The sequence below is a fragment of the Amphiprion ocellaris genome, chromosome 20 (genome assembly GCF_022539595.1).
Source record: "Amphiprion ocellaris isolate individual 3 ecotype Okinawa chromosome 20, ASM2253959v1, whole genome shotgun sequence".
Taxonomy (NCBI): Eukaryota; Metazoa; Chordata; class Actinopteri; family Pomacentridae; genus Amphiprion; species Amphiprion ocellaris.
In genome coordinates, this window is record NC_072785.1 from 1,155,450 (window position 1) to 1,182,223 (window position 26,774).

The 26,774-nt window shown below is 38.8% G+C and overlaps 1 protein-coding gene across 1 annotated transcript in view; it reads right to left on the bottom strand.

Moving 5' to 3' along the window:
* babam2 (BRISC and BRCA1 A complex member 2) overlaps nucleotides 1–26,774 on the bottom strand; it is a 110,680-nt gene that overhangs the window by 78,297 nt on the left and 5,609 nt on the right. The window contains exons 4-5 of the mRNA XM_023274276.3: nucleotides 20,168–20,262; nucleotides 563–757 (exon numbers count right to left, since the gene is read on the bottom strand). Of these exons, the coding sequence (XP_023130044.1) occupies nucleotides 563–757; nucleotides 20,168–20,262 (290 nt within the window). The remainder of the gene's footprint in view (nucleotides 1–562; nucleotides 758–20,167; nucleotides 20,263–26,774) is intronic.

Below are 26,774 nucleotides of genomic sequence, written 5' to 3' on the forward strand. Positions count from 1 at the left end.
ACGATTCTGTTCATCAGTCATTTTCATTGCGTTAATAATGTGTCTTTACACAGGCCTGCAAATGCAGAGAAACTTGATAGCACATCTATTCAAAAATCATGTATCATATGGCAACATAGTGTGATCAGTCACATAAAATTTCAGAATCTAAAACACATCATTCTGAACTGTCAAGCCCAAAAATATTCTGTACAATGAAACAGCATGTCTTATTCTCCTATTACATGCTGTAATGTCACGTCATGTGGTCATTTTTCCCTATGGCCTGTACACAAAGCTGTTTTTATTCCATGAATAGAAACTCTTCAAAAATGCTACAGGAGTACAATAGAAAAAAATCTGACAATGCACACATAGCTTCTTTAGCTTTTCTTTCAAAAACAAGGACATTTCTAAGTGACCCCAAACTTTTGAACAGTCGTGCATGTTCTCAGCTCATGAATACAGTTACAGGAAAAACATGTGGACATCATTTCCAGGTTAAACTTCTTCTTTGACTGCAAAGCTTTGTTTTGTGAAATGTATGTTGTCGCAGACACAAAGTCCCTAAGCAGAGCCTTACCCAGCTGTTTTTACGTCCTGCATAAATCTCCATGTTGTGACCATAGTTGGGATCTTCTAGAAGGCTGTCATACTCAAAGAGCAGTCTGGAGCTCTCACGTAGACGCTGGCACTGGTAGTGATGGTACTGCTGTATGAGCTCCTTCACCAGCTGGAGCAAACATTCTGGGTTCCCTGCATCCCAGTGGACCAAGTGCTGTGGTGGAGACCAGATGTGGCATGAGTACAGACATAAGACAGACATTGCATCTTCTTGTTTAAAGGTTAAACACGTTAGCATGTTAAAATCAAAAGATCATTATACTGTAAGCAATGAACTGACAGGATTAGCTGCCTTGGTGGGTATTCACTCTATTTTCTTGTCTTTTTGTTGGTATTGCAGAGACAGATTTGGTAAAAAAAACCCTTTGAATGGATTTTAGGAACAAAAAAGGCCTTTAAAACAAAAGCCATGTTTCCACCGTACGAAACTTCCACAAGGACTAGGAACATTTGGAGTAACTCAGTGCGTTTTCACTGCAGGGATCAGAGTCTAAATTAATTTACAGCAAAATTATTTTCCCCTAACAAAATCCCTGCTCAGAGGATAGAAGTTTAGGAAGTTTTCTGAAGTTTAAGAACTTTGGGTGAAGGTTTTGCAGTGTTGCACATTTCTAATTGGTCAAGCATTTGCAGTACTGTATTTTAGCAAGTCCATCTGAGCCATCTTACAATCAATCTCTGCATTAGCTTGTAAAATCTGTTTACTTACTTTGGTCTAGCATTTCATGTGTTTTGAATCCGCTTGGTAACTGCTCTCCTCTTTTCCACAGTTGACTCAATGTTAATTTGCAAAACCACTCGATTTGAATGTTATTGCACCATTTGACTTTTGCTTTCATTTGCTGTTTTACATTCTGTGTTTAGTTGATTCTGGGAACCAAGACATCTTGGTTAGATTAAGAAAGGGATCATGATTTGAGTCAAAATACACCCTGTCAGGATGCTGACCATATGTTATAAAAATGGATTTTGTCCATTTTATTAACTTAACTGCAAGATGTGGCCATTGTTATCAGGGCTACCTTAGGAATGATCAAAATGGAAGATAACGCGCATACAGAGCATACTAGATGATGGAGGAGGTCCCTACTAGTCCGTATGTATGCAAATAATGTACGTTGATAACAGGACCTTTAATGGGGCTAAAAAGTCAATCATGATCAACAGCAGCATGATCTGAATCTTCTCTACGCTTACTGGTGTTGTTGTTGTAAAGTTTCCTGCATTACCACCACCCTCTGGAGAAGACTGAATCAGTGTTCTGTATATGCTACAAAAATATGAAAACAGCTGCTGCTTTTTTGTACATCAGCAGACAAATTTTACTTATTTTCGCAGATCTTTAGGCTGTGGCGGAAACACAGATAGCCAGTGGGTCTGAACAAACCTTTTAATTTATTGAAAAAAGTTACTGGTACCAACAGTTTTGGGTACTTTCGGTAGAAATACAAAGAAAGAACTGTGGTCATGCACAAACTAAAGTTCTTAAATGTCTTCCAATCACATGATCCCAATAAGACACACTGGAGGATCAAGTGAAAATGGAAAATATGTAAATCATAATTTATTTATTTTTTAACATGAAGTCATTTATTATGGGCAATACATAGAGTACAACCCCCAAACATGCATTCTGACTTCACTGAAACGTGCTTACATGAACTAAATAATTAAAAGTAGCAGTATTGAATGCAGAAAATGGTGCTATTTGTAGCAGTTGGGAAAAACACAGTAATGGAAAAACACATCCTGCGAAGAAGAAAAAAGTCAGGTCATAGCGTAATCCTGACAAATGGTGCTTCCTATTAGAAGATCAGAAGGAAAGGGTTGTGCTAAAGGATGTCCTGTGACTACACAGTGATTTAAATTGATATGGAAAAGTACCTCATCTATCTGCCATGTTTCTGACCCCTGCTGTCACACTGATTGATAGCAATAGAGTTTTGACAAGAGTGCAGTGTGTAGTCTGGGATCACATATCACACCTTGGCAATGCACTTATGTGATTTTATTATGGTGTAAAGCTGATGCTCCTCTCTGTCTTTGCTTGCAAAATAGTCGTATCTATGGCGACTCAAAGCATTTCAACCGATAACTTACTGTACCTTGCATTCTGAAAAGCTACTGTCTCTCCCTTTCACTAACTTCAATTTCAGTGATCACAAACAGCAGCCGACCCTTTGACTGAGGCCAGAAGCCAACATGTAGATTTACAGCTCACAACTACAACCTTCAGCCACGAGTGAACAGAACCAACCAAACATGAGCAACTGGTCTAATTCTACTAAATAGAAGTGCTTCCTCTCTTAAGGGGGAACTATCCATTGATGCACAAAGAATAAAATGCTTATAATTAATGTGAACAACACCGTGTAAACATAAATTGCAGAAAAAAAATGTTAGGTCTAATCAAGACAAATGGATGGCTGAGCTCTTGAGAATGAATGCTGTGAGAGCTTCATGATGTAAAGTACAGCATGAAAATCAAGACCTAAGAACAGAAAAAAATAACTAGCTTAATGAGTGTACTGCACTGCTTGGACTTTGAAATGACTGTGCTTGTTCGTGTACAGAGCAGGAAATGGTTGCTTGAAGAGTTGTCAGTTCTTGTTTCTTACACAATCGTTATGGTTTCCCATTGACTGGATACACATCATGTGAGAAAAGGTGAGATTGAATCGCAAAGTAGGGAAGCTTTGTCTTCCTGAAATTTAACGTGAGGCTGATGATGAGCTAAAAAAAATGAGTGAATAAGCACCTTGGGCTTGATGCAGGTCTTTCTGCAGCCCTTTAGCCTTGAAGAGTGAAAGTGATTTCTTTACCTTACTCATTTGGAAAGTGAAATACAGCTGGCAGACTCCAGCTGTGAATAGGCAAATAACAAGCCATGCAACCTGATGACATAACTGCAGTGCCAAAGTAAATGTGTAACTTCCCTGCCTTACTGTGGCACTCAAACCAATTAAATGCAGGTCAACCTAAACGATGAGCAAATCGGAATAGAGAGCCATTTTAGTGTGCACTGAGTGGGTGTGCAGATTAACAGGTGCTGGAAATGCTGTAACCATTAATACCCATTACATTAAGGTGTTAAAAGCAGGATGTCTTTGACTTGCATTAGCTTGTCTCCCTGACTGTCTGTCTGCTTCTCTGGCAGCCCATATCAGCCCAATGGAGAAAGCTTCCATTGTTTCAGAGTAACCCTCAGCCCTTCCTCCCCCCTCAGTGCTTTTGGAAAGGGGCATGTTGGTGGGGGGGGGGGGGTGCAATGGCAAGGGCAGGCTAAACAGAGACGGTGACCTCATCGTCCTGATCCACCAGTGGTTACCAGCAATGCCGGGATTCCCGAAATGAGGAGGAGACGCAAACAAGGATGGGCATTGTCCAAAAGAGGCAGCCAGTGCCCCGGGGCTGGAGCAAGCTGAAACTGAGGAGAGACTGAGGAAGTGCTGTGTCAGGATTGTGACACAGAATATCAGTGAAACTCCACTGAGGAGGACGAGAGGCAGGGAGGAGGGATCAGAGGTGGGAGAAGGGGGAAAAAAAAAAAAAAACAGCTGCAGAGCTCAGGCAAGTAGGCCAAGGCCAAGAAAAACTGGACGGAGTCTCAGCAGTTTTTCTTTCACCGATAAGATAATAATGAAACTGTAAACGGAATTGATCTTCTATTTTAAAAAAAAATAAGTGAAGCAAGTATTACTTTATTAAAATTGAAAACATACAGTTGTGATGCACATACCTGACACTGGGATATGTGTTCTCTCTGCAGCAACTAAAGCACAGAAACAAGAAAGACTTCTGTATGTTAGGGCAGTAGCGCAGGAAGAACACTCCCTCAGTAATTACAGTTAAGATGTCCTCAAGCTTAGTAGTTCACCTCAAATGCCCCCATGGAGCTACTCATTGGCCAATGACAGAAAGGCTGAGTTTGTACGGGGTGGCTCCCAGGTGAAGCAGGTTGTTGCTGAAAAAGAGACTGGTTGACTTTTCCTCATAGAAAGAAAGACTCCTGTATGTGCATATTTTAAATCAAGTGTTCAATTACAAAAGCTTTTCTGTGAAACTGTACTTAGGCACAGGACTAAGAATGTCATTAGGTTTGCAGATACTTTATGGGATTCATCAGAATAAAAATCTAATATAAGTTAGGAAACCAAATTAAAGCTATCACAGTTATACTGATGTTATATCATATTAAGGGAGCAAGAATGTCTGTCTCAAATGTCATGCCCATCCATCTGGGCAACTTTATGCTATTACAAGAAGTCAGTCAAACTAAGGATGTCTGTACAAAATTTTGTGCCAATGGAAGAAGTTTAAGATATTTCACAAGACAAAAGAAAACTCTCACACTTCTCATAATTAGATATTGTGATCTGAACCAAAGTGTCGGACGGACTGACTGACTGACTGACCAACATCCAGCATCACCCTAAAGCCGTGCCACTAGGATTGCTAAAAATTCACAGTTGTTGCCAACTGCAGGACACTGCATGAGTCCCTCTCAGATTGTACGGAATGTTCTGACTTTGAGTTAACAAGGTAGTGCTTGAATGCTGCGGAAAACATTGGTCGAACATAGAGAGAGGGAGAATGCAAAGCACTGAGCCAAAAAGCAATGTTCATGTGCTGCAATGTGTGTGCGTTTGTGTGTACACATGTGAGTCTGTACAGACTCTTCACTGAATTGATTTTACACGCTCTGCTGAAGGCTGTGTGTGCCAAAACAAATCTATGTGTTTTTTTCATGAATAGGATAAGCCCTGCAGAAAATGTACAGATTTGATACATAAACAAAAGATGCAATAGTCACAATCTAGGCTGTTTGAAAGCTAAGATTTAACATTTGATGAAATGAACTGAGAAAAAAATCCATCTACATGCCCTCTAGAGCAGTCTGTATATAAGAAACATCTTTCTTAGGGCTTTATCCACGGGGGGTAGATATCATAGTCCTCTACAATAGTCCCTGGTTCAATCTGGCCCTTATAATCCAATTATTTTGTCACAACACACTGGCTAAACCTGTGTCAAATGATTAAGCCTAACCTTGGCTGATGATAAAACCTGCCACCTCTAATAAATAAACCACTGATACATTCCTTTTTTGAAAACAGCGCATATCTGTAAGGGAAGCAATTTATAATCGTATTACCTTAAGATATTAGGATTTGATTCAATATCAATGTTAAAAACTCCATATTAAAAATATATTGGATTAGCATTAGGATTTAGCATTTTGGGTATTCATGTCGCAGTGTATCCAAGTCAATGCTGAAAACAGTCAAAATAGCACAGACAGAAATATTATAAAACACTATGCCTTTTAAAACAAAATACTACTTCTTTCTGCCTATTGATTAATTTACTCAATTTACACCTTTTCAAATGAGATAGACTGGCAGTGTGTGGTTTTCAGCTTCAAGAAAATGTTTGCTCTTAAAGTGAATTAAAGAAAATAGTTCACAGAGACACATGAAAGATTTTGTTAAAGTCTCTTCAGTTATATATATTCAGAGACATGATGAAAAATATGAGCCTGAGCAATATGAAAAACGGGGCCTTTTGAGTTTTGAAGATATTGTTGAGAAACCTACTATGAGTTATGAACAAGACTAAGTATGCTCTCACTCGCTGTGTGGATGTCGCCACCACTGCTGCCTGGCAACACCAGAGCTGTGTATTCTGAATTATCAGCAGCACGGCTGGTACCTCAGTCCTACTGGCCTGCTGTCCACCTGTTATAATCTCATTATGCAGCTGAAGAAAGTGGGTTAAAGCCTAATATAGGGGAAATGGTTAGCAATACCACATAATTAATCTAGGTAGCATTGCTAACTAGTATCATAAACAGTCTCAGACCTGATAGTCAGACTTTGGAGATGATGTTGCTGTGCTACTCTTTGTCGATCTGTCTATTCTCTGCTACCAAAGTCATTTAGGGAACTCGGATACAAGTAAAAAATGAGCTCCTGTACGGTTTCCTTTGCTGTACTTTTAGTGGTTGTCATGGTTACAGAGCACTGCTAAAAAGTAAACTATGAAAACTGTGGTAGTTCTTGCATTTATATTAAAAAGAATGGTTTCATCGGGAAGCGTGGCTGCGAGAGTTCGTACAAGTCCGAAATGCACGGAGTAGACCTGTGTCACATGTTCAGCTGCTGTCTCAAAGCATTACGACTGCCATCCCTAGAGCTGCACCATGGCTAAAAACAACCTACACGGTAACGTACTCTAACTAAAGAGAAAACTCCACAGTTTAAATCTGTCAATTATTGCATCAAACGAATAAAGATATTTCAACATCTGTCACGGCACAGTGATTCCTTTAAGCTACAATTTCAGTGAGTCGAACGTATTGTAAATATGTTGAGGATAAGGGAAGAACTCAACAAAAACAGTGTTTTCCTTTAAGAACAAAATGTACACCTAAATTGGGCATCTTCACACTGAATAGACCCAAGTTGACAGAATTATGTCTTCCTGTGCCATCCGTCTGTACCATCTTCGATCCAATATTTATCTTAGGCCAACGAGAGAGGGACTGGCATCTGAAAATGCAAGATAATTATATAGGCCAAGAGAAGATATTTGTTTTTACATCTTAAATGTGATTTTTATAGATGCTGGCAACCTGATCCAATAAATCGCTGTAGACTTGAAAGTGTGAGGCATTAAAAAACTCCCAAGTATTAAATTAATCTCTGTTAGTCTCTAATTCAAGTGTGGGCTCACACCCTGTTTCGCCCCCGGAGAGTGCCAAGTGTAAGATCATGCTAAATTGCTCTTGTCATGTGTTTAAGACACTTGGCATTCTCAGCCCAGTGTTTTTTTCCTTATGATCCTTGTGGTTTGTGTCCAACACAGTGCAACTTGTTGACAGAAATAGCACTTCTCTTACTACTTTTGATGTGGTTCTGACAGTTTTAGCCCAGTACCAATCCACTGGGAGGGCTGATATTTTTGATTGAGATTGTCCTGTCTCAGTCTTGACGCTTGTTTTCTCCCATCCATCAGTTGGTGTTTAGGAATTGTCAGAGCCCTTTCCATCCGCCATCTCTAGTAGCAAACAATATCCTGTCCACTAAAAGCATTCCCAGACCTGTCAGTAAGCAATGCCAATAATAAACTCCAAGAAAAGCTGGAACACATTATTCCCCAAAGCAGGAAGGAAGCACAAGCAACAGTTGGTACACTATGCCCAGGTTGACATAATCTTGGTTTACGGGCCATCTGAGGTCCATTGTTAGAACCGTAACAGGGGACGAGCTGGAACAGCAGATAGGAAGCCCTCACCAATGCTTGGCATCCAGGATTACCAGAGGGTAATGGGAAGCAAGGAATGTTTCCTTTTCCTAGATAGGGGAAAAGCACAGATTTCTTTTACACTCCTTCTCTAAGGAGTCTTAATTTTGAGGTAAAAAAAAGTACTGTAAATAGATACAAAAATGTTCCACAGCACAAACTGCCAGCAAATTAGTCTGATATTTGTGTGACTGATACTAAAGCGTTATAGAATAATGCCAGTGTGTACTGTATATTTCTTAGTACTCCACCAAGGAACGTGGCAGATTTATGTGATGATTGGTGTACGTTTGTCCTTCCATCTGTTAATCTGTCTTTCCATCTGTGGATTTGGATAAAATCTTCAGGGAAGGTCAGAAAAGACACAAGGACCACCTCATTAGATTTTGACAGTGACACGGCTTATAGTCTAGATCCACGGATTTGTTAAAGATTTCTGTATCACTGCGAGATAGCAGCATGGTGTCACTGTAATTCTACATGTTCACTAGATGCGTTGTCCCGCATGTAAATGCGCCTTATCTGAAAATCGTTGGCATAGTGGGCGTGTACTTAAGGCCAGTAGCTGGTGTACAACTCCTGCCGACTTTCTTCTTGAACTATCCTGCCTGCCCCTGATTGAACAAACGCATCAACTCGGGAACTGTCTGTTCCTGGACTTCAAGCCGGACCAACATGGCGACTCGTTCGCAAACATCCTCTTTAATTCTGACAGTTCAGCGAAAAGTATTTCTGACAGCATTTGAGGCAAGAAATAACCTGTGCAGTAGCTGAATCTGTCCTTGTTTTAGTTCACCGATGGCTAGTTTAGACGTTGGACGAAAGTTTGGTGATGCCTCGGACCGGCATCGAATTTGCATAAAGTAGAAGTCGAGTCTACTTTATGCAAATGAGATGCGGCCCGCTCTGGGGAGACGAACCAGATTGCAGCTCGAAACGCACCGCAACCAGACCAGCATGCAACGCGGTGCGTTTCACATAGACAAGGAATGGAATGCGGGAAATTGCTGGATCTAGTGGACACCTTTACTATGACAACAAATGAACGCTACGTCAGCCGCCTGCTGACCATCACATGATTGCGATCCTACTACAAATCAACCGCTGTGGACTTATCGGGACTTATCCGTCAGAAATCATACAAGGACTGAGCAGCCTTGGCTCAGTACTGCGCTCTCTGAGTGCTTTTCTTGTTCTTATTGTCAGCAAATCCAATGAAAATACTAAAACCAATCATGTATTAGTTGTGCACCATGCTTCCCCACTGGTCCCTACAAAATATTAAAATCTATGAAAATGGGTCACAAATACTGTATATAATTAATTTAAAAAAAAAAAAAAAGGTTTAGTAATTTCTTGCAACATCCTTTGCTGGGCACCGCAGTTCTCAAGAAACATGGGGACTAGTTTTAGTGTGAAATGAAATCCACATCATCCTCATTCATAAAGGAACACGTCACCCAGTCCACCAGTGTGGCTCATTTATGTGTCTGTTTCAGTACTTGTAAGTGGACACAGTTAATTGTTGATTTTGATTTACTCCCGATATTTGTTAATAATTACAAAAATCGTGACTATGGCCAAACTTGCTTTAGGCTTTGTAAGTCTACACTGCAGATCTTACAGAGCAAACATCATAGACTATATATTAAAGATGGTTGATTTGTGGACTACTGCTATGATAACTTGAATCTAAAATGTGGGCATTGCCATCTGGGGCATCTGTCATTCGCATGGTAGCCCCACCTTGAAACATACTGTGCTTTATCAACTTAAAATAGTTTCTAAATGGGACCACTATTTACAAAATGAGCATCATGATATACTGAAGGAGACTTTGCTGACCTAACAGATCAACAAACAAGTGCAGCCATTTTTTCATATACTTCTATACATCTGGACTTCTTTTTGCAGCTAGAGAAGTCGTAGCCTGCTTGCTATACATGGTTATGGCACTTCCGCATTGGCATCAATTTTCAGACCAGGAGGCTACATACATCTTTAATTTACAGTCTATGGTCAACAGTCATGAATCTGTGTCATACCCGCACTGTATACAAAAAACGACGCACTAAATTAAAGGGAGAAAACAATAGAAGCACAGTAGTAAGGAGATCGCATTCAAAAGGACCTACAAACTGAAGACAACATAAATTAGTTTAAGTATGGGTTTCTCAGACAGTATGTCTGTGTTCTTCTTGCCCTGCACAAATACAACATGAGGTTTGTCAAAAATGAAATATCTTTGAGCGTATAAAGTACGAATATGAATTTAAATACAGCCAGGTCCATTAGTATTTGGACAGTGACATAAATTTTGCCTATAAAAGTATAGAGACTATGTAAAGCATGGCTGTAATTCCTTAACAATTAGTGCAATATTTTTGTTCAACCCCTTGAATTAAAGGTGTACACATCAATCACATATTAACTGCTTTATTTCAGATCCATTGTGGGGGTGTACAGAGACAAAATTATGAAAACTGTGTCACTGTGCAACCCCTTATAGACCTGGTTGTATAGATTGGGATACCTGAGGAGCAGCTAGATTGGCACTACCCTTGTGAAGCAGAAGAGACTATTTAGTCAACTGGAATATGGACATTTTGCTGTTATTGTGTAAAAATCTAAATCTACAACTTTCTCACATACTTCACACAAATGCAGCAAACCGTTCTAATTAATAGCTATCCAGAGCCAAATAAATTCTTGCACTGCAATCGACACAATCTCTGGAATTTCCAGTGTAACTAGACAGAGCCTGCCTCTGCACCTCACAGCAGAGCATTGCATATGTATAATGTGTGGAAACATGTTGAAGCTGTATGGAGAGCGGCTATTGAGGCTAAGTCCAGGTCTCGGGCACATGCAGACTGAGAAAGATGCAAAATGCTGGGGAACTCCCAAAATGTTTAGTGCCTGCACGCATCACTGGACAAGTCTAGACCAGAAAAATGATGCATTACGCACAAAGAAAGGGGACAGTGGGGTAGACAAATAGCAGCATTAAGAGAGTAAAAAAGAAGTGCAATTAGAAATACCTGTCCTTATGTGCTGAATACTTACTTGTATCTCACGGTAGGATAAAGAAGATAAAGATGTATTACGTGTTCTATGGCTACATTTAACTCTGTAGCAACAAATGATCACAGCCAATAACAAATTGTCTGTTATGTTTTTCCACATTTGAGAAACAGTCTGTTCAATGACAACTTCACTTTCGTTCTTAAGGTCCTGCATGCATTGAAGCACCAAAGGGCAACCGACAACTTTTGTACCTGACAGAGTCAACAGGTCCTAACAATGTCATTACATCTGCACACATCAGTGGTGGAACATTTTGTCCTGCAGTGGGTTGTCTTGCTCCATCCGATGTCCTTGGTGTCACTCTGAGTGAAATGAGACTCTTGTACTGTTTATCCAAATCAGCGTCAGCGATCTAAGATACACATGATTTATACTGACCCAGCCAAAACATAGAAAACCTGTGTGGTTCTTTTATGGCCTCTCAAGCTGCAATACCTATAACTCTCTGTAAATGTGGGTGTGTATGGCAAGTGTGTACAACAAAGTATTGAAGGGAATGGGTGACAGAGAATTCAAAATTATAGAACAGTGCACCACAATAAAACAAAAACAAGCAACATGCATCACCATAATGATCATACCCAGACATCCTGCAACCTGTGCACTCAACACTCAACTTCTATGTCAAACACTTACACAAACAGCTCTGTTCAATGTACTCATATTTTTTTGGATATTCCATGCAAACATTGGTACATTCTTTAGTCATCGTGTACTGAATTGGGGAAGAAACAAGAAACCTATGATGCAAGATCATCTACGTAAAAAGTCAAGTAATATTGCTCTCCACCTTCCCTCCCTTCCTGCCTCTGTCTTTGTCATTTCCTTGTCTCTGGTCATTTTTCCCAGCAGCTCGTGGGCAGACCTGCTCCGCTGTATTCCTGTCACTAAGTTTTGGTAACACGTCTTCCCAAACTCTCTCCGCCCCTGCACCCAGGCAAAGCTGATCACTGTTAGCTTAGTGTACTGGCTGAAGTAGGGTGTGTTGTCACCGATAAGCCAAAGAGTGAAAAAAGATCTACTGAACTTAAGATGAGAAACTCTTGATAAAAGCGGTGATTAATCATTCTTATGCATTTTTGCCAAGCAGTCTTTGTTTTGTCATTGCTTTATCCATCAGTATTTGTTGATGACGGCCATGAGGCAAGCTTGAATTACTGCCTTGTGGTTATATATCTCCAACACCAGTCAAGTTGCAGTTTACATATATATCCATCCAGAGTCATATAATATGAATAGTGAAGTCTTTGAAGTGTGGTGGTTCACTGAGAGAACAAAAACTAGTGTCTGATTTCTTGTATATCTTGCACACTTACAGATGTTGCTGCAAAAAAATTCAAAAATCTAAACCAAGGATTCTTCAACCCAGTGGAACAGAAGAGTTACAGTTGGGTATTAGCATTTATTAGTCACCAAATCGGTATTTGATCAGATGTGATAACAGTCATAATCTCTCCTTCGGTTCCAGGGATTTGGTGCTGAGTAATGGCCAGAAAATGTTTCTTTAAAACATTATGATGTCACAGTGAAGTTTATGTTGACAAAAAAATAAGACATCACTTCATCATTTCATTGTATTAAGCATTTGTGTGAATTTATGCCAATATTAGTGAAATAGTACAACCCATCAGGGTTTCACGAAGTCACAGTGACCTTTGACCACCAGAATCTAATCAGTCCGTCCTCAAGTCCAAGTGAACATTTGTGTCAAATTTCAAGAAATTCCCACAAGCATTCCTGAGATATTGCATTTATAAAAATGAGACATGAGCATAAAGCGTAGGGGAAGGTCTATCATTGCAACATGTAAAAATTTTAACAGAAACCCCACCTATTCACTCATGTAATATAAAATACTGCATACTTAGAGGTCAGTTTTAGTCAAACCTTATATACACTACCGTTCAAAAGCTTGGGGCCACTTAGAAATGTCCTTATTTTTGAAAGAAAAGCAGTTTTTTCAATGAAGATAACATGAAATTCATCAGAAATCCAGTCTAGACATTGTTAATGTGGTAAATGACTATTCTAGCTGGAAACAGCTGATTTTTAATGGAATATATACATAGGAGTTTCATGGAAAAAATGAAATTGTCTGGGTGACCCCAAACTTTTGAATGGTAGTGTACAATATAATATAAACGGATTTTCAATTCAATTCAATTTTATTTATATAGCGCCAATTACAGTTCAAATTGTCTCAGGACGCTTTACAGAACCCATATGCCTGATGGAAGTGAACAAAAAAATGGAGCGAACAAAATAATGATAACACTGCTCAGTAAACTCAAATGCCAGCACCACAAAGCGCTGATAAGTAGAATCTATAACTCTGCTTCAAAACCAAACAAACAAAAAAGTTTTCAACATTCATAAAGGTAGGATTAAGATGTCAGTGTGTGTCAGGAATATTGCTGGGTAATACAGCTGAAAAGTCTATGACAATAATGTATATTTTCTGTCAATGTATTTCAGAATTATCGATAATGTCTAAATAATCTATGTTTCATAACAGTTATGAAAACAGCACATTCTGAATTCAACTACCTTTTTTTAATATAACCGCTTCATCATGGTTTTCTGATTTTCATACAAAAAAAACTGGACGTCTATGCAAATAAAATGAAAAACAAAAATAAATAACAATGACCAGTGTGATCAGAGCAAAGCTGCTGCGTTGCGGAGAGGTTAAGGTTCACAGCGACTCACATGAAGTCTGTTAGCTTTCAAAGGTAACAACCACTCCATGCCAACCACAGCCTCCACCAGAGGAGGACTGTGGGCGTGAACCAAAGTGGGGAGAGACCCACTTGGTCATGGATTAGCATGCCTCAGGAGACCTACATGAACACTATTATGAGAGCAACGGAAATTGTTTATAAGCCAGAGGGACTACACTTCAGGTTTGTTCATGCAATCGAACTTTTCGTTATGAGCATTTAATGCATTTAAGAGAAACTAGCAAACATTCTGTCAAACTATTTTATTACTGCTATAGATGAAATGTCTATCGTGAGAACATATTGCGAATGTTTTCCTTCCTGATTTAGATTTATTATTCAATGTACCATTTGACAACACAAAACCAGGCAACAAACTGCAGTATCACTTTACCTGTATCAGATCCGTCACATCATCACGTTTTGTTACCAGTGGGTGAAGGGTGATTTACCTGAACAGCAACTGTAATTGTACCTCAACGTTCCAACACCATGTTACTGTGCATGGCACTCCATTCAGACAAACAATCACAACACCACAAATACTGCTGAGGACAGATTGTCCACTCCTCCATTTGCTTTCAAATGCAGCCATTTGCAACAAGTAGAAACACTTTTGCCTTTAGATGAGGTTAGACGGCACTTCACACAAACATTGTAGGCAAACTGCAGTCCATATTAAAGGTCTGCTGTATTTCACTGCATTACTTTTAGCTGAGTATACCTAATTAAATGACAACAAGGCTGTATACATACACACTGTGCACACATTACCATGCACCAAGGGCTTGATTATCCCAGCCTAACAAGCCACTTTAGTCACCCGCATTTTCAGGGTTTACATTCATCTTCAGTTCCCATAGTAAAGTCAACACAGCATGTTGTGTACTATTTAAAAAACAGTCTCGACAAGATCACCACAATTTAGGTAATCGCTGATAAACCGCCTTTCCACTACTGAGTGGTATCAATTAAGTCTTTAGGTTAGACAGTCGTAAACTATCAGAGTGGTTAAGTGCTGATTAATGTTATGGGGGCAATCATTGGTCAATTTAAGATTTATCTCCATGTTAAAAGGAACAACGGCTCCCTCTTTGCTCGAAATAAACCCATTAGACCAGCAGAAGACTTTCCACAGCCCTAATATAATTAGAGTCATGAAGCTGCTGAACAGGCTAACATGAGTGACCAGTTAAAAACATGCCTTTACACTACAAATTTCAAAGGACTCTGAGGTGGGCAGTGACTCTGGTGGCCAATTAGCCACAGTCTGGATGCCATTTAGCCTACATTTGCACTTTCCAGTCAACCCTTGCGCCCTAGCAACAATGTAACAGTGAACCTCAATAAATTTGTGGCAGACTTTGTTCATATTCCATGGCTCATGGAACCGTTCTGCTATAAAAGGTTTATTTGTGGGACATGTGGCCTCTCATCATCCAGCTGGAGTTTTAAGTCTCTTTTATCCCTCATCCATTGTGGTTGAATGTTAAAAGGACTTTTCTTAATAATCATGGAGGTTTGAGGATTTCTTCTTTGTTGCTGCCTTAGTAGTTTATGTTTGAGTTACTGCACCCTGTGAAGGTGACAAGATGAGTAAAGGCAGTGATTGAGAAAGGAGGCCTCATTGATACTTTTACTTCAAAGGGGGACAATAAATGATACTAAAAAAATGACAATAATTACATAACTAGCATGCCTGCAAAGGCTTTGTATAATTATTACTCCGCCAAGAATGCAGCGTTATGTGAGGATCAGCATTGGGTTGTCTGTCTGTCTGTTAGCAATATTACTCAAAAATGGAATAATGGATTTGGATGAAATTTTCAGGGAAGGTCAGAAATGGCACAAAGAATAAGGGATTAGATTTCGGCAGTGATGCGGAATATGGTCTGGATCCACAGATTTGTTAAAGATTTCTGTATTATTGAGAGATAGCGGCACAGCTTCACTGTAACCATGACAACAAGTGAACACTACGTCAGCTGCTTGCTGATGATCACATGATTGTGATTCTACTACAAATCGACCGCTGTAGACAGAAAATGATATATGGAACAACTGATTAAATTGTGGGGGTGTTTACGAGTCCAATCAATTCCTGCCGCCCGCTACATATTTAGGTCACATGAGTACATAACATACTCATGTATAACATACGCCTGTGCTCAGCGCAAGGTCATTTTGTTTGTGGGTACATTTATATTAAATGGCCACATTCTATGGTGCCATGATTTCTGATCAGCATTAACTAATAAACAAATGCTGCACTTCTAAAAAAAAATGCTGTATTTCTGACAATGCCATATGCAGGAATGAACAGCCTTGGCGGAGTACTGTGCTCTCTGAGTGCTTTTCTTGTTCTAATTATTAGATTCAAAAGCTGCACAATATTTACAGATACCTGTTTTTATAAATAAAGCTGTTCATATCAGGTATCATCCAAACTGATACTGTTTATAGATGCGAGTCACTTTAGATGCTGAGCTGGAAATCTCAGTTACAGTCACTAAAAAAAATTATGTTCTGTACTTAAAGCATCACTAGTGGATTCCAACAGTTGATTCTAAGCTGCAAGCAGTACTTGACTGCTGTATAGCTGCCATATACAGTGTGGGACTGGAAAATGACATATATAGGCAGCGACCCACTGACTAACGTAGTCATTACTCAGTTGCTGTTCGTCTTTTTAAAACAGCAAAAAAATACCAAACTACACAAAAAAGTGTGTTTACAACATAATACTGGCTCAAAGTTCACACTAAGGAAGTTAGCATGCAACAGTCTAATTTTGTTCTGCTAAGTCAACCAGGCATAAAGTTGTAGTAATGGAATATTCTCTGTGTTATGAAGGATTCTCTCACAGTGACATGTTGTGGCTCAAATCCTGGTGTAGTGGAAGTCTAATTTAGTGAAAGGAAGAACTTATTGTAAAAAGATTTTTGAAGATTTTATACAATTTCTAACGTGGATACTGTACTGTACCAAACCCTATTGATCATCTACTGTCACGTGGATCATGTTTTATTTCTGCCTTTTTTTGCAACAATACATTTCTCTGTCTAAACAGAAACGTGGATAACAGACCTACTCGAGGCCTGGTGACAGCAGAGAAAAACACAAGCCTAAACAGAGAAGCTAATGATACCCTTGGCTGGCTGTAAACAAGAGCAATGTGTTGCTGAGACATCAGGAATTCAACCAGCCACTGACAGAGGACCTAAAATTAGACTAATGTTTACCCCCACTGGATGACAAAGGCCAGAAACATACTGCTTGTGAGTTCTACTTCTCATGGATTAAAAGTTATTAAAATAAAAACACTTTTATAGTCATTAACTGTCAGAACCTTGTCATTTTATTTAAAGAAATACATGTCGCTCTAACTATGTGTTGTGCAAGTGTCCAGTTAACATTCTGCAGACAAGTCTTCCATTTGTACATTATTCTAAACTGACACAACCAGTGTGGATGGTAAAAAAAAAATCCCCAGAAGATGTGGGGGGAAATTTAAGGAATTGCTTGGAATCCTGAGTTTTTTTCCAGTGCAAGGGGCATGTACTTACTGAAAATGTACAGGAAAAAGGAGGGAGTAGAGGAGGATCTCAGGCAGAGAGTCAGATGAAGAAGGATTATGAAAGCATGGACTGCAAAACACAGCACGACTTTAAGTGAGAAAATAAACAAGCGATGGGCTGCCAAGCACTGGCTCAGCAGAGGTACTTCCCCTTATGTGCACAGCTGGATTTATGAGACGGTGAGCAATACTCCCCTCTCTTCTCCCAGACTCTGACACAAGCAGGGGAATTTAGCTTCTCCATGCTAGGCTGCTTCAAAAATAGCAGCAGACTAAAGGGTAGCAGCTAAACAGCTACAGCTACAAAGTACTCAGTAGTGTGCAAATTTCAATGTGGGCCTAATAACCCAACACAGTTCTGAGTCAACAACAGCCAATAGACATTATTTTAACAGTCAACATTCTACAAGGTTTGTTAAGTAATGGCAGCCAAAGCTTTTACTGATGACGAAATTACAGGTCAAACTACCACTGAACAAAACTCTCAAAACACTTGGAAATAAGCCAGTAAATTTTTTATTAGGCTTTTATTAGAAAAAAACTGCATGTTTTGGCTATCACACATATGTAATGAAAAACAGAGGCAGCGACAGCAGTAATTCTTTATGAATGAGAACTGCCATGTCCCAAACAGTGCCCATCTTGGCTCAAGAAGAAAGTCGTTCCACTAGCCTGTGGTGGCCTATTTTAGTTGCACCAAAATGTGAAGACATGCACTGGTACTGCATCGTCAAAACAGGGGCCATTTGCATTGAGGTGAGCCGGGATGAGACCAGACATGCTGCTATGGTCCTGCTAGGAAGGAGGTGCTGCTCTTCTCTCCTGTTGTCAGCACCTAAACTGTGCTGGAGACCAGAGAAACCTTTGTGTGTATGTATGCACACTACTGTTCAAAAGTTTGAGGTCACTTAGAAATGTCCTCATTTTTGAAAGAAAAGCATTTTTTTCAGTGAAGATAACATTAAATGAATCATAAATCCAGTGTAGACATTATTAATGTGGTAAATGACTATTGTAGCTGGAAACAGCTGATTTTTAATGGAATATCTCCATAGAGGTACAGAGGAACATTTCCAGCAACCATCACTCCTGTGTTCTAATGCTACATTGTGTTAGCTAATGGTGTTGAAAGGCTCATTGATGATTAGAAAACCCTTGTGCAGTTATGTTAGCACATGGATAAAAGTGTGAGTTTTCATGGAAAACGTGACATTGCCTGGCTGACCCCAAACTTTTGAACGATAGTGTATCACAGTGAGGCCAGACATTTATCCACTGTTTGTGTTCATTTGATTTTCCACTGTTTTAACAAATAAATTATTTTAAAAAATAATAAAAATCTGAAATTTGTTTCCAAGCAAATTCATTATTTAAAAAAAATGCTGAAAATATGAGATGACTGACAAAAGTTCTAAGTTGTGGAGTTATACTAAGTTAAATTGTTTGTTTGATCATATTTGCGATATTGTTTTTGGATGGGTCGTAAATCACTGCTCAATAATGACTTAGTCCACAGCTGCAAAGGGACACAAATATTCTGCATCCATAGTGTATGTTTGTCATTTATTTAACATGTAATCTCTTCAGTTCAGTTAAAACAAACTTGGGCCCAATTCATATGGGCTGGTTTTATCAGTCAGTCTTTCAGAACTAAAACTAATTTTGAAACTAATTTGAAACTGAATGTTATATACTTTCTAAGTCTTTCAAATGTAGCTGAGTGGCTATTAACACAGTACTGTCAGTCTTGATCACACAGAAGTAAATATGCTTTTTGACGGAGGTAAAAAATAAACCTCCTTTCTTTTCCTTTTTGGAGCAGACAAACAAGCACTTCACCTTGTGAGGCAGATGTCCATGTCTGGCAGACAGAAATGTACAGTTTGTTGAGGTTAAATTGTAGAAGCTTTTAGAATACTCCTGCAAAGTAACCTTTTTGTAAAAATGGCCAAATAATATTTTCTGGCCATTCCTTTCTGTCTCTCCTCATGTTGCTCTATTCAGAATAATTCCAGGAACAGAACATTAAAACACTGTTTAGCGCTAATAATGTGATTAAAACATGAATGCAGATTAGCTGGAATTTATGATTATGTTGTAACTACTTGAAGCACAGCCACTTATGAAAATATTAAAACCACATCTTATTTGAAATTACACAATGCTGATGTAGCGAGTCCTTAAAAACCAGTTCTCATACTAGACTTCAAACGATTTGCAAATGTCTAGATACATCATTGTTGCCATTTACAGGTTAAAATTAAAAATATACTTCAACACAGGAAACGGGTTTTTGGAAATAAAGTGAAAGATGATCATGTTTCCAAGCACTAACATGAACTTCCTACTCTGTTAAATTAAATTTTGTGTATCTGAATCTAAAGGTGGTAACCTACACTTTCTGCATCACATTACACATTACCACTAAGGGCAGCACATTTACCTTGTTTAGACTAGCTTTCTAGCGAATCACAGCTTCACAGAGATGATAAGATCTACAGATAAACGCTAAGTCACAACAAAACACATAATGAAAAGCAACTGACAATTATTGCAGCGTTTGCAGCTATCTCCCACCCACAGTGGCTGCTGCATCATGTTTGTTGCTTTTACAAAAGAGGTATGTGGCGCTAACATAACTCCTTCCGGCTACTGGGATTGGTGAAGTTTGATAGGCATCTGTCTGACATTTCAGAACACGGGATCTGGCAAACCAAAGAAACGATCTGGATTTTTAACAAGCAGGAAGGAGCATGTCCAAATCGTAGTGAATTTGTTTACTTGTGCAGCTGAGCAATAACACAAGGTATGCTGGGTATGTAAAATAATGGCGTTTTGACTGCAATAAATAAGCATGAATTTCCAGAATACTCACTGGTAGTTCAGAGGGTTCAGGGAGGAACTCTGCATCTTCTCCAAAAATAAAATCTGGAGGCAATTCTGGATACCGTGCATTGAATATGATATCCCCTGAGAGAAAAGAAGAGAAGAGCTTGTTATTACTTGACTGATTACTGAGCACAACACAAATCCCAAATGTTGATTTGCATGAGTTACATTATGTACTGCAAAGCGACGTCCACATATTAAAGAATGAACACAACTTTAATCTCATGTCAGCTCATTTTTAGAAATGTACATTCTCCGCAAAAAATAAAAAAAACAACTTCAATTATACGTTATTTCAACAAAGAGGAAAAAAGGTTTATTCTTTCCAGTATTTGTGTAGCCATGTGTTTTATTCTGCCTAGTTTAATGATAGGAGAATACTTTCTGAACATCTGTAAAACAAAACAAATCATGCTGGGAACAATCTGACATTATCTTAACCCTATCAGTCTTCTGAATCTGGCATGAACTGACTTGTTGAGGCATTTATTTTTTTTAACGACTGCATTAAGCGCATAATATGCATCTGAGCTCTGAGGTCTTTTAATTTAAGTACCTAAAGTAATGAGCAAACTTGACATTTACCGCTGAAGCCACTCAAATCCTGGCAAAGATGTCTTGTAAAGATAATTGCCTCTGTACTTTCAATATAGTACACAAAAAGCAATGCTAAAATTGAAATGTAGTTTTAGTGTGTGTTTTAAACTCTTAAGACAAGTAAGTGCTAAAATACTCTAATAGTTTTTTCTCAATTGATAAGACACTAAATTGCATTCACTGCACACAGCCACCAACTGACTGCACACATTTCTCAAAAACAGGACTCTGCTGTCCAAATTTTGGACACTATTCATGGTTTGGACACAGTTTCCAAAACTCTTGCACTCTTTTTGCAAAAGACTGAACACGTTTTTTGCTCATTTGAACACACTTTTTCACTCATAGCACACATTTTTCAAAAAGTGAACATTAGGAAGCAGAATTGGGACACAGTTCCAACACTGCTGTCACAATTAAGACACAACAGGTCAAAACTGAAAACACTTTTACCAATGAACTGCACACTATAAAACCTGCTGGGAAACAGCCTTAGCTGTTCAGAATGCAATCTGTTGTTGAGGTCAGCAGATGGTAAAGATGGTGAATAAAGTAAATGGTTTCAGGTTTATTGTGGTTTACTTTACATGTATGTAAATGTTGTTTGTCTCTTCAGTGACATGTTTATACTGGAACAATACAAGCAGTCAGAAATGTTCTGAGAATACTGTAAAAAAATCTAATGTATAATTCTGGTTCACAAGTGCTGGTAAAATTAAAGAAAGTGTACATGAATGACTTTTTCTCTGTTTCGTGTGTGTTTGTTCCAGAGAGTTTTTCAGTCGGATTGTGATGATACACATAAATACATCTGGGACAATGTTAGTTTTCATAGAGGACTATTGATTCAGGAATGGTTCATTATGAACCTCAAGTTATTGTGGTTTTTCTGCCACCATATTCTCCCTTTCTGAATCCTATAGAAGAATTCTTCTCTACATGGAGGTAGAAGGTATATGAGCAGCAGCCATACTTTGGGAAAATCTCTATCAATCAGTGGTCTTGGCATGTGGTGATGTTTCTGTTGATGCATGTCAGGGATGGATCAGACACACTAGGTCTTTCTTTCCAGAGAAAACAGAGCTAGTGATGTTGATGAGGTCCTGAGGTCTGACCAGGCTGAAAGAATTGATGCAGATGTGGTGTAAATATCTGCATACTGTACTGTGTACAATACAGTGCTGTATTTTTTGTCTAACATTATTTTTATTTTGTAATCTACAGTCAGACACTGCAATGGCCTCTGATTTATTTATAGGATGCATTTGTGTTTAAGTTGTCATTTTTGAGGACTGTATCATTTTTTTACACTTCATGTGAAAACACAGTGAGAGAGGAGTGTTTTGTATTTAGCAGTGCAGTGTCCTAGTTTTGCTTCGTGTGTCTTAATTTTGAAAACAAAGTTCAGATTTTGACTATAAAGTGCGCTTTTGACACAAGTGTGCAGTGCTTTGTGAATTGTGTTCAAATAAAAAAATAGTGTGCAGTGTGTTGGGAAATGTGTGCTATTTGTCAGGAACAGTGTCTTATCAATTGAGAAAAACTGTAAAAAAAAACAGAAATAAATTACCAATGCATTCAGATCAATTGAAAATAAAACTAAAGTCTGGAAATGGCTCTCAGTAATGCAAGCACATGGATAGGGTGGTTCACAATGTTCTGATATTATGTTACACAATTCTATTTATGTGCTGTAAGACTGTTCTGTTCTGCTTTTTTATGTGTGTGTGTTGTTGTTCCAGAGACAGAGAGAAGAGGCAAACATACACATGTGGTAGTATTTTTCCAGCGGAGAAGAGTCAAATGAGGAAACAAGAGGATGTGTTGTAAATCTGTTACAAACCACTGGAAGGTTGTGAGAAAACGACTGGCATGGTTCCAGAGGGGAAATGGAGGTCTTGGAAGTGCAAATTTTACAGGTTATAACAGAGGCTTTAAAATGCTGCTTTGTTCATACATCCTGAGACACTGCTGAAGAAGCCGCACTCAAAAGTTCACTCCAGTCGCTGCATAACGTGCCTTCTAAAAATCCTACTTTTATTTCAGCCAGACATTTTATTGAAGGTGTATAACAACAAAAGGCCACAAAACTGTTGTTTAGCAGTACCAGCCACGGTGGAGAAGTAGAAGGGGGCTGGGTTAAGCATTAATAGTGCTTGGCTCTGTGAAGAATGTGCAATGCTTTTGCACGCTATCAGTAGGCAGGTCCATGGACTGGCACAGACCAACCTGCAGGTCTGCATCCTTGATTAAACAAACCTCCTTCCTCAGGCCAAAGCACAGGAAAGTACAGCAACTAGTGCAACAGCTGCAGAGATGTCGCATGCCATGCCTGAATGCCAGAGCTAGTTTGTTGTTTTGTTTTGTGTTTTTTCAGGGTACTGCTTTCCTGTCTTAATGAATTAGAAATGTATTCTTAAACTATGGCAGACACACTGTATATAGGGTAGCTTCCTTTAAGAAGTTAAACAAAGAGAGGTTTGAATGTCCTCCATGAATTTACAGTCTACCACTTATACAGAAACCCTTTTGACATTATTACATGTCAACCACGACTTTTCAGTTATTTTAGTGTAATTATAGATGCATTTACCACACATTTACTAAAGATGAATTATGTTCATCAAATAATTCACAGTACAATATTGTACAAGTTTAAGTATTAAAAATAATAATAACTTTAGTTATATAGCACCCTTAAGAACAGCATTCATAAAGTGCTTTGACAGTTAAAACATGCAAAAAAAATAGAGAATGAAAGAAATAGAGAGACAACATCACATCAAAGAACCAGGCAGCTAAAAGTAAAATAAAACAAGAGAGAACATCTAAAATAAACAGGACATAATACAGAAAAGAACACTAAAACTAAATAAAGCTACAAGCAAATTTCACCAAAAAGAAATTCTATAAAGGAAGTCTAAAAAGAAGTTACTGACTCTGCAAGCCTCATCTCCTCAGGCAGTTTTCAAATTCTCATCCTGCTGTTGTCCAGACGGTATAAACCATTTCAAAAAGTCGTCACTGTGTGTAGCATTATATTAAAAACATCCCTGGATGGATGGATGGATGGATGGATGGATGGATGGATGGATGGATGGATGGATGGATGGATGGATGGATGGATGGATGGATGGATGGGGGGCTGGAGCCTATCCCAGCTGACTGATCCCTGGATCATCTGGCTTACCTCAAACTACAAATCTTAATATTTCCACCCACCTTTATCCCCCGTCATCACCAGCCTGGACACTCGGAGAAACGTAGCCGAGAATTAAATAAAACAAATAAAACCACGACCTCTCTTCTGACTGAAGAGAGTAACAGTTTTTTTATATATATATATATATATATATATATATATATATATATATATATATATATATATATATATATATATAGTTTGTTTGTTTGTTTTGTTGTTGTCCCTATAACCTCAGATTTCATTTAAACCATTTTTTTCTCTCACTCTGTATAATCTGTTCAAATATCCAATACTTTTTCTGCTTTTTTTCTATGATTTGTCTTTTATTTCTTCGGGCTTTTTATAGCTTAGCTCCAGCTACATATCCAAAAAAAAAGTTTAAAAAAACCAGTCCAGACAACCATTAGCCTACATCAGCATATCATAGCTCCAACTGCCACTATAATATGTCAGAATGTGTATCATGGATCTGTTAGGACCTCATACTAAAGGAACAAAAAGAGGCTTTCATAATTGATTCTACTGGGATGAATGAGTGTTTTCACCTGTTGCATCCATAAGGCACTATATGGACGCTGGACATTCACACGCACTGGACACCTCCTCTGTCACAGGGCTACACAGATACAAACAATCACACTCACATTCACACCTACGGACAATTTAGAATCACCAATTAACCTCAGCATGTTTTTGGACTGTGGGACAAAGCCGGAGAACCTGAGGAAAACCCACGTGTGCACAGAGAGAACATGCAAACACCATGCAGAAAGATCCCAGGAAGGCGGGGACATGAACCAGGGATCTTCTAGCTGCAAGGTGACGGTACTAACCACCGAGCCACTGTGCAGCCCATTTTAACAACATAGGAAATGTATTTTCTTAATCAGTAGCAAGAAAAAACACTAAGCCACCCCTTTGAAATGACTTTCATTTATGCATACATTCGTCTTAAAATGCATTTAAACCTTAATCAAGGTAATGAACAAACACAATCTACTTGAAGTAATAACAGACAAATCACTGTATTGTTCTTGTGCATACTGAGAACATCATTCAGACATTCTCAGTGTAGGTTTGAAAAAGTATGTGAACCCCTAGGCATGTGTTATCAACAAACGCTCACCAGAGTCAGGAGTGAGCAACAAACCTGCAGTCCAATCAATGGAACAAGACTGGAGGTGTGTGTTAGACCTACACTGACAAAAAACACTCCAACATTTTGGGTTTGGCATTCACAGAAAACAACTGCTGATGTGAACTATTATCCTTAGAAAAAAAAAGAAATCACCTAAGACCTATGATCAAAAACTGCTGATGTGCATGAAGCTGGGAAGGATGAGAAAAGGTTCACTTACTTTTTCCACCATTGTGGGCCATGTTTAATGGGAGTGTTCACTAAAGACATCAATGTTTATGATTGTTTGTGTGATTTTAGCTTACGTACCTTGTGTTTGTCTATACTTGTGACTAAGATGAAGATCAGATCCTATTTTAAGAGCAATTAATGCGAAAACCAGATCATTCCAGAGCGTTACCATACTTCTCCTAGACACTGTGTATAAGGGACTCCTATAAACACACTATTTTCCACCAAATTAAAAACAATTGCAGTTATTTGAAATAGGAAGCTGCTGCATTTATTCATCTCTGAGCTTTTCTTACTGGCTTGGAAAAGGGGACGTCACAAAATCTGATGACAGCTAATGTTTTTTTGTAACTACTTACCTAGTGATGGACATTCAGTCTTCTTGAGAAATATGATTTTGGGCCAAGTTTTTAGGGACTTTATACATGACATCTACACATTCCTTGTGTCTCGCCACAACATCCTGATATAAGTTACTAACAGTTCTGCCTGGACAGATTTTTTTTGCAAATTGTGCAAAATAAGCAAAGCCTACTTCCTCTATCTTGCCAGGGGCTTTTTTCCCAAGCAGGGCCACATGTGCACCGAACCTAACTCACATCCAAATGGAACTTCACACATGAAGATGAATTGATGTATATCCTATCATTCCCTCATTGCAAATGTGCATCCCATCAATGTACATTTACCACTTACACCTGCATATTAAAGGGCTTCTGCTTTCCTTTGAAAAACCCTCTGAAATCTGTAGGCATCTGTTCAAAGAACTTGTCAATAACTCATCAGCCACAAAAACCTGCAGTCCAGCTGATGTATCTGGCTTGTGTCGCGTTCTGTGTCTTTGAAGTGGGTGAAAATATGGGATACAGACCCGGCTAAGCCATTCAGATGAATACACCTGTGTGAAATACTGGAGTAAACTGCCAGTTGAGTGACCAGCACATTTAATTCATTAAATTTCTTCAGTGTCCCAAACTTATACACTGATGGCTGGCAAATCACTGGTCATGTAAAACTGACAGGTGATAACAGATAGTATATTGTCAGCTCATGACAGTATGTTTCTGTATTTAGTTCTAGATACGTGCTTTGTCTGTCTGAACTGAGGATAATTGTTGTGATTGTTTATTTAATGTGTTTTAAATGTGTCAATATGTCCTGTGCTGTGCCACAAATTGCCTCTCAGATGGCATTAAAGTTTTTCAAAGTCACAGTTTGTGCACCCAGGTCTGACTTGGGTCTCGTGAGTCATCATATTTCCAGCATGAGCAACTTAAAATCAATCTTATTCACAGTTGTTACGATTACACTGAGTGATACTCTCCATTGGGCATATAAAGAGGCACGCTCAGAGGGGAAAGTCTCTGATGTGGGGACTTGATTAAGAGGTGAGAGACCCTTCCAGTAAAGGTTCAGTCGCAC